At 39.1% G+C, this 16,535-nt stretch overlaps 1 protein-coding gene across 1 annotated transcript in view; it reads left to right on the top strand.

The window, feature by feature from the left end:
• Positions 1-7,362, top strand: part of KNDC1 (kinase non-catalytic C-lobe domain containing 1) — a 654,634-nt gene extending 647,272 nt beyond the window's left edge. The window contains exon 19 of the mRNA XM_078640463.1: positions 2,804-7,362. Coding sequence (XP_078496589.1) covers positions 2,804-3,035 — 232 coding nt within the window. The 3' untranslated portion in view covers positions 3,036-7,362. The remainder of the gene's footprint in view (positions 1-2,803) is intronic.
• The last annotated feature ends 9,173 nt before the right edge of the window (positions 7,363-16,535 follow it).

The raw sequence follows: 16,535 nt of genomic DNA, 5'->3' as shown, positions 1-16,535 counted from the left end.
GAATTGTACACTTTTGGCACTCATTTGATTCCTAATGTAATTCTGAAAGGTATATATGAAAACAATATTTCAACTGAATTTTTCTATATAACGATAAATGACACAAGGGTGTTTGATTGTTCAGAGCAGACAAAGAATATCTTCAAATTCCTGATTTGATAGTGCTTGTAGTTATGCAGGTAAAGCTTGATAACTTAAAGCCATGGCCATCAGATGTTGGCCGAGAAAACTGAGAAACAGAAGAATTCAAACCAAAAAGTTGATGCATGCTTGCAATTTAGACAGAACAAGTATTTTAATGCGATATAAAATGGACACCTCACCTGCAGAAAAAAAGCTGTCCTTAAAATCATGTGGCAGGCAAATGCAGTAATCCCTGTTGTTTGGGATGAAAACTAAATATGGAAGTACACATGATTTAATTGTTGCAGAATTGTCATTACATGTAATGCCAAATCATGTAGTTGTGTCGATCTACCCTGGAATTAGTGGGTATCAGAATACAAGAAAAAAAGTCCTATTCCTGAAACTGCCTCTTCAAGAATGTGCACCCTAGTCCAGCTGGGAGAAAGCAGATTAAGCTTCAGTCTTCATTCACCCTCATTCACAATGCATTGTTTTGTTATGTTAATAAATTGTAAAGTGCAGCATTTACCTCAAAAAGGGTGTATTAGGCTCGGAGGTTTGGGGGCAGGTGGGAGGGAGAGGAGGGCGAAGCAAGAGGAAAAACATCCTCCAAGTTCATGAGTAAGTACCATTGCTTAAAGAGGAAGTTTTTCACTTTTTATGTGTTCCGAAAGCCAGTGAGTAAGATGTGGATTTAATGGAAATTCCAATGCTTAGTTGCAATGAAAGAAACATCTTGGCTTCTTAAGAGAAAGGGGACCAAGGAGAGTTTTTAAGAGCAGGAATGAAGTGCCCAAGAAGGACAGTAAGATTGGTGCTTGGTTTCTAAGTAGCTAAAACCAGAGCTATAGACAGCTCTACAAATCAAGCATAGGGGCCTGAAGTGACTCAGTTGTTTGACTCGCAGTCAATGTAGGTCTAGAACATGAGATCTGATTGGGGCCAATGGAGGTACGTTTAAAATTAGCCTGGTTGCTGAGGCTTGGACAATACAAATGTGATGCAAAAGATATTCTGATAGACCTAATTGAAGTAATTACCCATAATCAATATGGGATGTCACCAATGAGTGAACAGCGGTTATGCTGACAATCTTTTAGAGCATTCAAAGTAGGTTGAAGCAGGTCATAGAATTTTAATTGACTTGGAGGACAAAAGAAAGGTTGTGGTCTACAAGGATCCTAAGATTTTTTGCTGATCATAATAAGGTTAAGGGGTGGCCAAGTTCCGACAGCCGCCTAAAGGAGGACCAGAGCAAACATTGGTAACCAAACAGTAAGACTTAAGTCTTTTCTCAATTTAATGTGATGTAGTTGTGTCACGCTCAGGACACCAATCCACTCACAAAAGATCAATTGCTTGCGTGGATAAGTTTAGGATTACTAGAAACTGGGATGATAATTTGGGTCCGATCAGCATAAAATACTGTGGCCAGCCAAAAGGCTGTAATTAAGCTAACAAGGGAAGAAAGACCAACATTAAAAATGGTAGAGTTCAAGGCAGATTCTTGGGGGAATGTTGCAAGTTAAAGAAGAAATATCAGATTTGAAGTAAAACAATGCATTTAGATCTATTTGTAAGGAATCTATGGGGTTGTAAAGCACAATTAGATAGACAAAAACTGATTAAACAACCCAGGTGCACAAAGCCGGCCCCATCGGATTCCATTTGTTATTACTTGGGGTAAGAATACATTTGGAGGAATTGCAATTACCTGACAACAATCTTCAAGGAAAGAGGTTGTCCTCTTTTATTTTGATGCCTAGATGATGTAGATAGATCAGGAGGATTTGATGGACTGTGGTGATAAATGCAGCAGCCATATTTAACAACATGAGCACAGCAATACCACCTCTAGCCACTTACAACCAGGGATCATCCAAGTCAGCCACCATCACTTGATTGATACCTAGACTACTATTATAAAACAGCTAAATGTCAGTGCATTCTGGCTTGCGATCAATACATTCTTGGACATGAGCAACTAGAGCCTTCTCCAGTGGCTGAGCTACACATGGCATATTGGGGCTAGAATGGTAGTTAGCTGGTTCCTACATGTACAAGGATTACTTTTGTCAATAGAATTGTTACCTCTGCTTGCCAAATGGAACTATTCTTGCAGCGTGTGAGGTGTTCACTTTATCAAGAAGATTGAGCATTCAGTACTGAATAAAAAAAGGCATCATTATCCTTCCGGTACACAGGCTGGCTGGTGAGAAGTCCATATCCGTGAGAAATAAAATAATTGATGAGATTGAAAACTGTTTTGGAAATTGATAGTTGAAATGTCAAATCTGACCTTGGAGTTGGTGTTCTCTAAGTTAAAAACGGGGAGGAGTATTATGAGAGGGCACATATTATTAAAGGGAAATATTATTCTGGAAGACTGATTTTGTGAAAACTGTATTACTTTTTGATCATCCAGTGCTTTTTAATTATTAAGCAGACATTCCCTGTGATATTGTCCTTCATAGCAGTGGATTGCACTTGATCGTAAAGAAAAATAATTCACTGTAAAGGTTACCCACTTTAATATAAGGATGCAATAGCCCCTTCACAGTCTCTTGCACCTATACTAATTCTTTGTATGAAACATGCAAATACATAAGCTAATAATTTTCTAATTGAGTAGTGATAACAGTAATTAATTAACATTTCTTTTTTATTTCTCTTAAAGGAATATCGCAAGAGTTGTGAGCCAGGTGCATGCTTTCCAAGAAATTCCATATACATTTACTCCAGATCCAGAGCTTCAATTTTATTTGAAACAGAGAATTCATTCCTTTAGTGAAGCAGACATCACTGCACTAGCTGCTTCCAACACTGTTAACTTCTATCAGACGCCGGCTGACAGACATTCCAGAAAACTGCATGATGCACTGCGCAGAGTGAAAGCAACATTTCAATAATGTTTATAAATTCAGTTTATTCAAGTACCACAATGTAACTTTAAGGCTTTGTGAACCTTCTAAAATTCACTTTGGCCTCCGTGTGTGTGTGTGTGTGTGTGTGAGTGTGTGTAGGTGTATGTGTGTCAGAAGAAATATAATTAAAAGCATTGAAGAAAATATAACAACTGTTAACCACTGGACCAACTTGTAACAACAAAGATAAACAAGGAATTACATTGTTTATGACTCCTAAAAAAAAACTTTCTAAAGGATCAGACGTAACATAACTCTAAGGGGTCTGCTACACTTTGGCATTATATTTATGAAAAAAATAGTTTAAGCTAAAATAAAGTGATACGTTTTAGTCTTTAGTGACTTTGAAAAGAAATAGGCATGATGTAAATACGTGCTCACCAGGGAACAAAAACAAGAAGGATGAAACCAGGACATCAAACAACCAATTAAAAGTGCTCATTGATGCAGGACAAATTAGGGCACTGAGCAATATCGCTTATTTTTGTTGTATTTTTTGTACAGTAGAGTGTGAATTTCTAATTAAACATACATCATGAAAGTTCACAACATTGAGTAGGTAAGAATATGTTTACAAATGTAATTTACTCTTTCATCAATACATAATAAACTTTTCTTTGACCTGCTTTAAAGTTAAATCCAAATTTCACCAGGATTTACTACCTAATAACAACATACCAGGAACATTACTCAGTTTATGTAGTTCAGTCAGTTTATGTAGTTTATTTTGTCCAAGTTGGCAATAAAGTACTATACATTTAGGGATAGAGAATGCACTTGAATATACTAAGAAAACCCCATGTGATATGGTATCATGTGTTATCTGTTAAATTACACTGAAAGGCAGCGCAGTTTAATAATAACACATACTCATGGAGTATATGGAAAAAAGAGGATGCTTATCCACAAATTAAAGTAAAACAATTATTGTTGTCACCTATCTACTTGAATCCTACTGTCCTTGTTTGTATTACATAAACTTTTTTTATTGTTTATATTAAGATTAATAAGGCTATATGATTTACAGAAAAAACTTTAATTGGTTGTATGTTCCAGAAATTCATAAGGATAGTAATTTGTCTTGATTCTTTCATTATGAATTGTAGCACAAGTGTTCACGAAGATGTAGTGAGTGATTCACAAAATATCATATTCAAGGCTGATCTCTAATACAGGGTAATTTTTGCATAAAGTGGTCTATCTTTACAAAATTTCTTAGTCACTGCTTTCATTCAACCGCAGAATTCTCTGAAAAATGCAAAAATTACTAATTGTGTACATTTCCATTTGTCTTATATCGATTCAGTGAATATGGGTCCAAGTACTCATTCATACTTTTTAGCAGCACTTTATTTAAAAAAAGTATGCTTCCAACTTTCAATACACCCATTTTTTATAAGAACTATAACAATTGTTTCTCATATTTTAGTTTGTAACTTCCAGTGCTCATTAATGTACAAATCTAGGTAATACAGAAGTGGGAATTATATGACTTTTGTTAGTCCCTTTCATCATCTCTTTCTCTCTATCACAAATCAGTGGGTTGTTGCTACTTCGCTACATTCCATTGGACTGTTCTCTCCAAATTGCCAATATTAATGTCTTATTGTGCTGATTTTGACCAGATACACAGGGCCTGATTATGAGTTTGGCGGTCCACGGACCGTCAAACTCATGGTGGCGTGGCACTCGCTGTACGGTCACCACCGCTCTGCGGTCTGACCGCCTTATTACAACTTAGGCAGTCGTAGCATCATTGGATCTCTGCAACCACAAGGGAACCACGTTCCCTGGCAGTGGCGCAGCGATCAGGGACTCACAATAGGTAGGCAGTGCTGCTGCGGCACCGCCATGCATATTACGAGATTCCTTACCACCAGCTGTGTCATGGCGGTTATTACTACATGAAACTACTGGTGGTCAGGAAACAAAGGGGGCCCAATAGGTCCCACCTTGCCCCATGCATATTATGCATGCAGGAGGGCACATGTTGTGGCCCCCCATGTGTGCATGCACCTCAGTTCCTGCACGGCATGGACTACAGAGTCCATGCTGTGCAGGAACTGCCTTTGACACTACCATTGCGGTGCTCATTTTCAGAGGTACCTCCACGGGACTGCCATGGAAATGTCCGCAAGACACAAGAAAACTCGTTGTTTGGCAGGCAGTGCTCACACAGCTTTGGTGGTGTGGGAGTGAGGGGGCGGCATGGCAAACCCGCTCCCACTCTGAAAAAAAGTTGCAACCTGGTCCATAGTCTTCAAATAAGTCTGTTTTTTTCCATTAGAAGTAAACATTTTATAAAAAGGATTAGGATCTAGTTTGAATGCCATTTAATAATCAACAGTGTTTGTATTTAGATCGCACAAAGAAATAAGCAGACTTACAACTGGGCATTGCTGACAAAAGGTGAGTAGGCCCCAGGAGCTGGCCTGTGCCTAGGGCTCAGTACTTATCTCTTTGCTCATCACTGACTTATTAGGCACACTGTAGAGTGATATTTAGGAACTAAAAATCTGCAGCTCGACATAGATCATTTTACTGCATTTATCACTTTACCAGTGTGTGTGTATGTGTGTGTGTGTATATATTTATATATACACACACGCACACACACATATATGTATATACATATACACTCATACATGAGCAAACAATAGCAGAAATATAGAAAATAGTGCTAGAAGAAACTAAAAGAAACTGCAGGAAAATGAGTTCAAGAGACAGGACTAAAAATCAGAAAAGGGCAAAACAAAACTTGAAATAAAAGGCAGAACACAAGCAAAGTTTGAGAGATTGATGGAGATAGAAAAGCCAAAACGGGCATGTTTAGACACATGACTAGAAAACAGTGCAGTAAAAGAAACAGAATGGAGAGGCGTCAGCAAAAAATATAGAAAACAGAGAAAAGAGATGAAAAGCAATTTTGCAGATGAAAAAGGACCCAGTATTAAAATAAAAGGGACATAATAGAAGAGAAATGAAAAAGAAGAAAAAGTAAATTGCAGAAAAAGAAAGATTCTCTATGCTGCATGATCAAATCTCACTCGGAACCACATTAGATTAGTGTGCATATGTAAGGTGTAGGCCAGTTGTTTTAACCGGAGTGAGATAGTTTGGTGTGATAATATGCCAATTTCACTTAAGCAGACGTAGCCTGCAGGCAACAGGTTCAAACCTCAATCAGAAAACTGTGGGAAATACACTCGATGCAGTGATCTCTTTATGTCTTGCAGACTGCAGATTCGAATCCAAGTGGAAGCGCATGGTGTTCAATTTAGATGATTACCCACAAACCCATTTGTTTGATGTATACGTACACCAAATTGAGAGAGCTTCCCAGCATAAAATGTTTGCAAATGGGTGCCTATCCAGGGCATGAATGAGTGTGTTTACAGGATCAGGAAAGGGAGGGGCAATTTAATCTAGAACAGGGGTGCAGAAAAATTGGCCATTTTTAACCATGGAGAAAAAAATATTTACATGTTCAAAAATAATTATTGGTTACTTTTCCATATGAAAACGTGTTATCTTATGTTAATTCTACACAAGTAAATGTTATATTATTTACTGCAGCACCCCAAGAACACTTTAGACCCTTACTGAATACCTTACGGGCCAGGAATTGGCTCAACATCTACAAGTAATCCCACCGTAACAAATTGCCAACATTTTGTCTTTTGTGTTTGTGAATTTGGTACATTGTTTTTATCCTTCACTTAAGTCTCCATCGTCATCTATCATTTTATAGTAAAGGATTTTTTTCTCATTCTTGTATGTATTCCTACCTACTCTGTGGTCTAAGCTTTCTAGATTAACTTGATTCTATAATTATTCCAATAATAATAAATAATAAAACTGCACTGAGTGGTATTTAAGGGAAGGTACAATGTTGCAGGCTGAGGATAGTTTAAGAATGTAATGAATGGTGCTACAAAAAATACGTAAACCTGTTAAACTAGGCATTATAAAAATGTATACTTTTTGTAAATATTAAATGTAAAGCATTATCATGAAACTAAATAATTTGGCACTTGTAAAATATGGTTTTCGAAAATGCTTATGGATGAAAATTACACACTCCATTTCACGTGTTAAATGTTTTCATTTTATTTTTTGTTCGCCAGAGAAACGCAAAATCAAAACTTATTTTGTGTAAATATCAGAAACAATATTTATTATACTATAAAAATATACAGTTTATATTTTAGAGTGACTGTTTTCAACTGCTTGAATGATCTTAACTTCAGATTTGTAAATAAAACATCCTTTGTCAGAGAATTGGAGTTCTGCTAATAAATTACATTGTTACTACCGTATTCGCCCACTAATAGAAGTTGGCAGCGTGTTCACTACTAAAGATATATCGGAGCCCAAAAGCTGCATATTATTCCAATTTGTGTAGATTTTCAAATTTGCAGGAAAAGAATAATTTAATGTTCTTTTCAGTGTGAAACAAATGGCAACGCCTCAATAATAGACAGAAAGCCTTTCAGACATTACCACACATTATTCCACATTTTTACTCATATTTCAAAATTTGGAAGACACACCCACTAGTGATATAATAACAGCCACATAGTTTTCCCTTAGATCTGTAATGGCACTCAAAATAAGAACAATATCATAGTTAGATGGACACTTTGGGACCTATTCACAAATGGCATCTTTGAGTACGTAAAATAGGACTTCTGTAGTACTCTTATACATACTCTTACATGCCTTTGTAAATTGGCCCTAAAACAGAAAAAATGGGACTATTTAGGGAATATTAAAAATATCCTTTGTTAAAATGGTAAGCACTGCAACCTCTACACTTTTTTATAATAGGGAGTGAGGCGTTTTATGGATGATTCAGAAAGGTATGTAGGAATACAGACTATTTTGTATACTCATAAATGGCTTTGTGAATGAGCCTGATTGCTGACCAAAATATCAAAGTGTTTATGTATTCATTTTTTCTTGCCACTTTATACCAAGTAACATTTCAGGTAAGTTCTTCTATTTGTCTCTTCCTAAGTTATTCATGTCTATAACATAAACAAAAATTAATACGATAAGTATAGTAGATATTAGTAGCTTAGTGTAAAATTCATGTTTGTCAGCAACAAGCAATTTATTTTTTATCTCTATAATTTATGCACCACCTTCAAATTATTATAATTCTTGCATCTCCATATACAGTGTAGTGAACTCGGTATCCTCACTACATTAATTATAACTCATCACTCTACCATGCACTGTGTTGTGACAAATGATGTGCGATGTGTTATGATGAATGCTAACATTTCAGATGGTATAAGTGATGTAATATCAAATAATTTAAGCAGTGTATGGAGAAGACATGAGTTATGGTTAATGTAGTATGGCTACCGAGCTCACTAATCTGTATATAGAGGTGCATGAGATATTATAAATTAAAGGTGGTACATAAATTATAAATCTAAAGCATAACTATAACTTCAGAATATCTACCATTTGTGTTGGTTAAGTTTGGTTTGTTTAGAAAGAATAAATAACGTTTTCCTAACTGTAGCAAAGCTTTGACCTTTGGGTTTTTCAATAAATTGAAATATTTTTTTAATCAAAATCTGTTTCAAATTATAGAGTTCAGTGTCATTGAGTGGAGTGCTGCTAAGTAGAGTGTCGTACAGTAGAGTGGAGAAGAGTGTCGTACAGTGTAGTATCGTAGAGTGGAGTGGAGTGGAATAGGGTACAGTGGAGTAAGGTTTCAGAGTTGAGTTGCATGTTGTATAGTAGAGTAGCGCGGAGTGCAGTAGAGTGGAGAGGCATAGATTCAAATAAATCGCCCTCAATTGGAGTGGGGTCTTGTATAGTGGAATGGTGTGTTGTAGAGTGTTGTACGGTGGAATGTAGATGCATAGAGTGGAGTAGAGGTATGTACAGTGTAGTGTAGGGGTACCTCCCACCACGTCTGAGACAGAATACGCTCCCCCAATAGATATTGAACCCCCTCAATATAAGATCACAGCTCCCCTCCCCCTAACACAGTGGTTCCCAATCTGTTCGCCGCGGCACCCAGGTGCGCCAGCAAAACTAGCCAGGGGCGCCATGCACAGAGTTTGGGAATCACAGGCAGCTATTTAGGGTGCAAACTGTTAGGCTCTTTTTCCACTGGCCCACTACAGCTGTTACCAGCGTTAACTGATCAATTTAAGAATATCAGGAGCCAGATAAGCCTTTTACCCAAGCTGAAAAACTGTGAAATCACCATATCAGAATAACACATTGTGGCTTTTTACGGTGTTTAAAGAGTGTTGCCACTAATACGGGGAACAGTTTATTGTCTGTCAATTTCTAAGAAGCCTTTAATTCTTCACAAACAATATCTTGAAAACAGACAAGAAAATGTAGCATTTTGTTCTGTGCCGTTTGTTTGGTTCATTTCGCAAAGCAAAAGATAAAGTCATGTTGGGTGGTGCGAAATGTTTTGCTGCTCGCTATTTGCACATTGCTCAAGTTGTCTAGCTCCTGTGTGTAACTTCTGCAGAGAAGTTTTCCAAAGTCAGCAAATGATGTACATGCAAAGCAAATTCAAACGTCATGCGCGCAAACTAGATACCTCTCACGCTCTGTCTAATTGAGCGCACAAATCAACTGGGCTTCTCCCAGATTGGTGGGCCCAAGCAGCTGACAACTATGTACAGCAGACATGAATATTGAATCAGCTACCTGAATTAAAATGCATTTTTCTAGAAATCTGTTATTTCTTGTAGTGGGAACCTGCTCTATTTACTGGGACGACAGACAATAACCACTAAGGCAGACAGAAACAATGGAAACGGTTTCAACATTTAAAATAAACATCAACACGTTTAAAAGAAAAGCAAACTAACAATATGTGTGTTAATCTGCCTCAAGAGGCCTTTGAAAAAGGATTTTCACGAAAATTCCCGATTACAGTCATATATGTAATAGGAATTTAATTATAGTAATCATAAATACACTTGCCTTTATTAGTAGGGGACAGAAAGCACCAAAAGGCAAACTCTATGTACCATACACATAACATTGGCTTTCTTAGAAGACATAAATACTTATGTTTGGTAATTGCGTTTTCTAAAACTGATGTGATCGAAGATGGAGACATTTTTCCCAGTGCTTCGTTGATGAGCCTCACAACGTGAGGAGCATGACATGGACGGTAGGCCAGATGTTGAATAAATGCATATATTTATTCAGGGCTTTGGCAGACTAAAGAGAAAATTACCATTACTACTTTGGTTACAGTAAAATCTGTCCATGTTAAACTGCACACGTATACCTCCTTGCAACAATCCCAGATGTACAGGTTCTCCCACAGAAATACTTTTCACATGTATATATTACACTGCTTGGTCACAGAAATGCAGGCAACAGAAACAGATCTAGAACACTCCATGACCTAGGTGGATGGCTATGCGACGACCCACGGAATGAGGCACTGTTGGCTTCTATTTCTTTGACCTGTGGGCTGGACCTGTACAAGACTAGAGGCTAGTTCCCTGTGGCCGTGGTCTTAGGTTTGTGGGGGCAATTCCAGGGTAATGGGCGCGTTTCCATGCTTTCAAGTTGTATATGATTATAATTCCTTCATCTGCTTCATCCCAATCATTTTCAGTGAGAAAAATGGAAGTACACCTGTGGCCGAAATTGCACCTCCCCACCTAACATAATAAAGTAACATATTGGGGAGCCACGGCCAACGACCAATAGGTCAAGGGAGCCATGGGTTCAAACAGTTTGGGAACCACTGCCCTAACATCATCCCCCCATAACCATCTCTCCTGTTACTTCATCCTTGCCCCACAATATCACTCCTTACACATATCTCCCCCATCACAGCCACCCACCCTCAGGTCAGTTGTTGGCACATACCAGGACACCCCATTACCACTCTGAAAACACCCTGCCCTCAGAGCACACCCCGCTCCCATTTACCCCTTCCACACCCACTCAACAGCCAGCCACCCCCACAACTCAACCATCTACATCCACAACTCATCCTCCCACTCTCGCCACATTGCCGCCAACATTACTCACACCAGCACCTGATCACAACCCCAACCGGACCACATCGCAGCCATCCACGTGCATAACACAACCACTAACCTCACTCTTAACCTCACCAGACCCAAGACTGGATGAGATTATGACCGCACTTCACCAAATCAAAAAGGAACTCCAATCTTTTAAGGAGGTGTTGTCGAGACAACCATGGCGCACTATTTCCTCAAGAACATCTAATTCGAGAGAGTGCCCGTACCACCTAACAATCACTTCAAAACGCACTCCACCCAGCTGGAAAACAGTTCCCTCTCATAATACATTAACCCAACCAATGCGAAGCATCAATCTGCTTTCGGAGAGCGAACTTCTCTCTCTACTACACTCTTATAAACCCTCTCTCATAAACCCCTTAACTCCCATTCAGATGACCATCCCTACTATTCCCCTCAACCCATTCAGGCTCTCTACACGCAACATTAGAGGAATCATCGATAACAACCTAAGAAGAGTCCCTCTCATTCAGGATACCACGTCTTCCCTCATCACACCCCGACTTAAATGTACACTCCTAAACTGTAGATCTGCCTCTAGACATGCAGCGGATATAGCTGACCTCATCATGTCACAGGAGCTGGACCTGACAATGTTAACTGAAACCTGGCTAACGGAATCCTCCACTCCACTCATCGACATTCTAGTGCCCCCAAACTACGGCATCATTAGATTGCCTGTACACATCGTAGCAACATCACGGTAAACAGAGCCATATCCCCTGTATTCCCCTCTTGTGAATACATATGTCTCCACATCAGCAGCAATGGCAAACCAGTATGCTCGCTACACATCATCTATCATCCACCTGGGGACAACCTCATCTTTACCCGACACCTCATGAATATGGTCTAAACGAACACAGGGCGGCAAAATACCCAAATATTCCTTGGCGACTTAAATCTCCATTGGATTGACCACAACGACGCAGTGGTCAATAGTCTCAAAAACTTCCTTGATTATCTAGACCTCATCCAAATTTGCAACAGCCCAAAAGCGATGTAATTCAGCTGGAGTCCATCCAACCCTGTGGCTGGTCGGACCATCATATTATCACCTTCTTTATCAAGGAAACAGTGAAATTCAACTCGGTTCAATCCATAAAACCAAAGATTTGAAAAGAGACTTGAAAAATCTTAACCCCAACACATTACCTTCCTCTAGCTACAAACTTTTTTTCTGCCCCCTGCAGGTTCTTCCGACGTTTATGATCTCACCAACCACTACCTCAATTCCATGACCTCGATAATTAACGAGGTAGCCCCCCTTCAACTAAAGAGAGTCTCCACTAAAGACTCTAAGCCCTGGTACAACGGTCTACTTAACGAAGATAGATGGTCTCTCAGATCTTATGAACGCAATTGGAGATCAATTCCATCTGCTAATCACCCCAAATTCCTAATGGAAAAGATAAATTCTTATTACAGAAAGATCAAGCACACAAAAGCAGACTTCTTCAGCCACCAACTAGACCAAGCAAGAAATCGTCCTAAAAAACTTTTTGAGTTAATCAAAACCCAATCTAAGGACGCTCCTCAATGGCTGCAAGACATAACTCGCCCGCAACCCAACTGTGAAGAATGTTCTGCCTTCTTTAATCAGAAGACTGACAACATCAAGAAGGATCTTATAAATGACCTATTATTATACAGCGTTCCTCATACGAAAACCTCCCCTTCATTCCCAACCGCGCCACACCAAATCCCCTCAAAGTTTGACCTAAAAAATGACACAGCCTGGACATCATTTCCTACTTACACTGAAGAAGCTCTAGGCAAGATTCTTAATGACCTGAAGCCTAACAATCACCTCAACGATCCTCGCCCTGCAATCGCCGTTAAAGACTTAAACCCATGGCTTCTACCTCTCTGGACCAAAATCATTAACAGTTCAGTGCAACAAGGCCACATCTCGGACTCCCTCAAAGTCGGACGGTTATCACCCATCCTAAAGAAACCAACAGCTGACCCTCCACCTTGGCCACATTACTTGAAAAATGTGTACACCACCAACTGACTACACATATTGATCACTTTGACCTTCTTAACAAACACCAATCTGGCTTCAGAGCAGGTCACAGCACTGAATCAGCCATGACACATATATTGACGATGCACTACAAATCCTTGACCAGAACCGATCATGCCTACTCATACTGCTAGACCTATCCTCAGCCTTTGATACGGTCAAACACGAGAATCTGATAGATCTTCTGAAACATGGAATGGGGCTATCAGGATCAGTACTAAACTGGTTTACCTCTTTCTCCATAACCAAACTCAAAAATTCAAGGTCAACAACACTCTTTCCGAACCTGTACCAGTAACGTTGGGAGTCCAGCAAGGGTCATCACTATCTCTCACTGGGTCAAAAAGAAGTTCCCACATTTCCCCTGTCTTAAAAACCTTGAACTGGCTACCGCTTGAAGCCAGAATTCATCTACAAATAGCATGCATGACACATAAGGCCATTCATCACAATGCACCCAGCTACCTCGGACAGAAATTAACGATCTCTGGTGGGACTAGATTGTCAAAAAGTGCGGAAAACCTTCTACTAAAACCTCAAAGATTTAAAAAGAAGAAAACTTATAAACTAACCTTCTCTGGGATGGCGCCCAGGATATGGAATACACTTCCCCCAGAAACCAGACTGAATGCTTCTACTGCATCTTTCAAAAAGGAAGTTAAAGCGATTCTCATGGCAAAATTCACTTGATTATAGTCTAAAGTAATTCGGAGATCATTCGTACCCTTACTAGTCAGACCCCCCAGGATATAGCGGCATGGATTAGCAAATTTAGCGGCACAAATATGGAAATTTAGCGGCACAAATATGGAAATTTAGCAGCATTTGTGTGGCACTTTATTTTACTCATAATCATTCATTTTCAGCCTATATCAATGGAAACTGTTTTTGCAGAGTATTCCGCTTTGAAATAGGCAACCTGGGATATGGAACAGAGGAAGCAGCCCACAGGTGAAGGATGTTATTCCTTGGAAATGCAATCCTCCATTTGATTTAGTATAGGTTCTGAGAAGCCCATCAAAGATGGCCTGGTAGCAGAGCATCCCATAGGAAATGGCATTCCAGAACCTACCTTAGTGAAATTAAATATTTGCCAAAGATCACACAATTTTAGCATGGAAGCCACGATTTTATCCACATTTTCTGGGTTCACTCTGTACAAAATAGCAAGTAAGTGGGTATCAATTTGTCTTTCCTTATGTTAAGACTTTGTTTTTAGTTTTAACCTCCTAGTGCATTCTTCTGTAGTTTTTTTTATTATAGCTCCAACTTGACCCGAAGGTATTGAAGCTCTTCATATGTGCGCCAGTCACACTACACAATTACAACACAAACACATGCATTGTTTATAGACATGGGGAGATTAAGTGACGTGCCCAGAATCACAGGATGACGAGCCACAATTTCCAAGTGCTTTAAAGCAAATCTAACTCACCAACTGTCTAAATTGGTCAACATCCTGGAATATATGCTCTCTGCCCTGTCTGCCACACAGGGTGGTCTAATACCTCCTCTGACACAAGTGCTTCCAGCACACCTGCCCCTATTCCTCCTTGTACATCCATTCCAACCTATGACCTCATTCCGCCACCTGACCCCACTCAAAGCACTCACACTGTCCCAAGTCCACCCAATGACTTCTGGTGACCCAATTCCTCCACTTCCTTCAACTAGTCTGCATCTCCCTAAATTATCCCATACCCCTAAACTTCACCATTTCCATAAACATTCCTACCCAGTAGACCCAGGCTATGCCCCCATAAAAGTCTTCAAATCACCACCCAGGCCCAAAAAGTAGGACTTTCATATGCTCTAAGTGTATATAATGCCCTAAGAGAGGGGCATTAATACAAAGGTGAATTTTGAAAGTTTTTTTAATGGGTAAGTCCGTGGTAAGTTAAAAAAAATCACATTACACAACAAACTATAGAATGCAACGGACCATATTATTACTTAGAACAGCACATCCTGAGTCTTCTGTGATTCTAATGATCAAAATAAATTTTTCTTTCATATTAGGCGATATACAACATTCTGAAATATGGTCATGGTCATTTTTCACCTATTAAGAGTCTGTTGAACTTACGCCAAGACAGAGAGCTGGAACTAGATTAGAAAAGGAGGTCTTAGAGTATTATAATCTTCCGGTATGGCCTTAAACTATCAGTCAGAGTTGAGTGAACCAATCTGATGCTGATGAATTAATTGTATTCCTAATTAGGGAATCAAACAATTCAGATATCAGAACACCTTTACAATATTTGATTTCAGAAAAGTTCGCAATTTCAGATGTTAGCTTCAAATTAAATATTTCCAACCAGGTACTTGGTTTAACAATTCATTCTTTTATTTTTCACTTTGACTTTTTCATAATTCCAACCTAGGATATGGCCTAATTTTAATTTGTACAAAAAGGGGGGGTTACATAACATAATATATATTTATATAGCCAGATACCAAAGCTGGCTATTCTTGATTTCACTCCATGCCGTTTTCTTCTACACTTCCTAGCTCTTTTATCACACTTGTGCAGATTGTTCTTAATTCCCACGGTCTCCTTTTGCCACTGTGTTACCCCGCTGAAGTTCTTGCATTCCTAGGCACTTTTGTAAAAATCGCTGACTTTTTACAAAAGTGCTGATTTCGCTTGCACTTTTGTAAAAATTGCAGCATTTTTACAAAAGTGCCAAATTCGCGGTTGGCCGCGAAATCCTGGAGGGTCTGACTAGTAATCCTTACTATTACAAGAGTCCAACTAGACATCCTAGTCACTTTATCTGCCCGCGACCTGATTCAACGTGTATGTCCTGTTTTGTACCCTAATGCTCTCCTGTGTACTTGATGTTATGTATAATGTATACCTGTTTTACCTGCATTTGTTTTTTATAATTAGCCACACTAATATAAAGCGCTCTGATATCCGCAAAGATCTTGTTCGCGCTCTATAAAACCCTCAAAATAAATAAATAAATAAATAGAGTGGAGTACAGTGTGGTATAGTAGCACAGAGTGTAGTGGAGTCTTGAAGAGTGGATTTGCATAGAGCAGCAGAGTTGAGTGTAGCAGTGAAGAGTGAAGTGTTGTATACACATAGTGGAGTAAAGTGTTGTGCAGTGTAGTAGAGTGGAGTGGAGTCCAGTGGAGTGGTGTAGTGTAGAGTGGAGTATCATTTTATAGAGTAGAGTGGCATGGAGTGCAGTAGAGTGGCATAGCATACAGTGAAGTAAAGTGTTGTAGAGTAGAGTGGTGTGTTGTACAGTGGAGTGGACCGGCCTGATGTAGGTGTCTGAAAGCGTCGAAGTGGAGTAGAGTGGAGTGCCACAAAGTGGATTGCATTGTTTTATAATGGAGTGGTGTGGATTACAGTAGACTGCAGTACAATATGGGAAAGTGGAG

This window comes from Lissotriton helveticus, chromosome 5_1, assembly GCF_964261635.1.
Source record: "Lissotriton helveticus chromosome 5_1, aLisHel1.1, whole genome shotgun sequence".
Lineage (NCBI taxonomy): Eukaryota > Metazoa > Chordata > Amphibia > Caudata > Salamandridae > Lissotriton > Lissotriton helveticus.
This window is presented reverse-complemented; position numbering and strand designations above follow the sequence as displayed.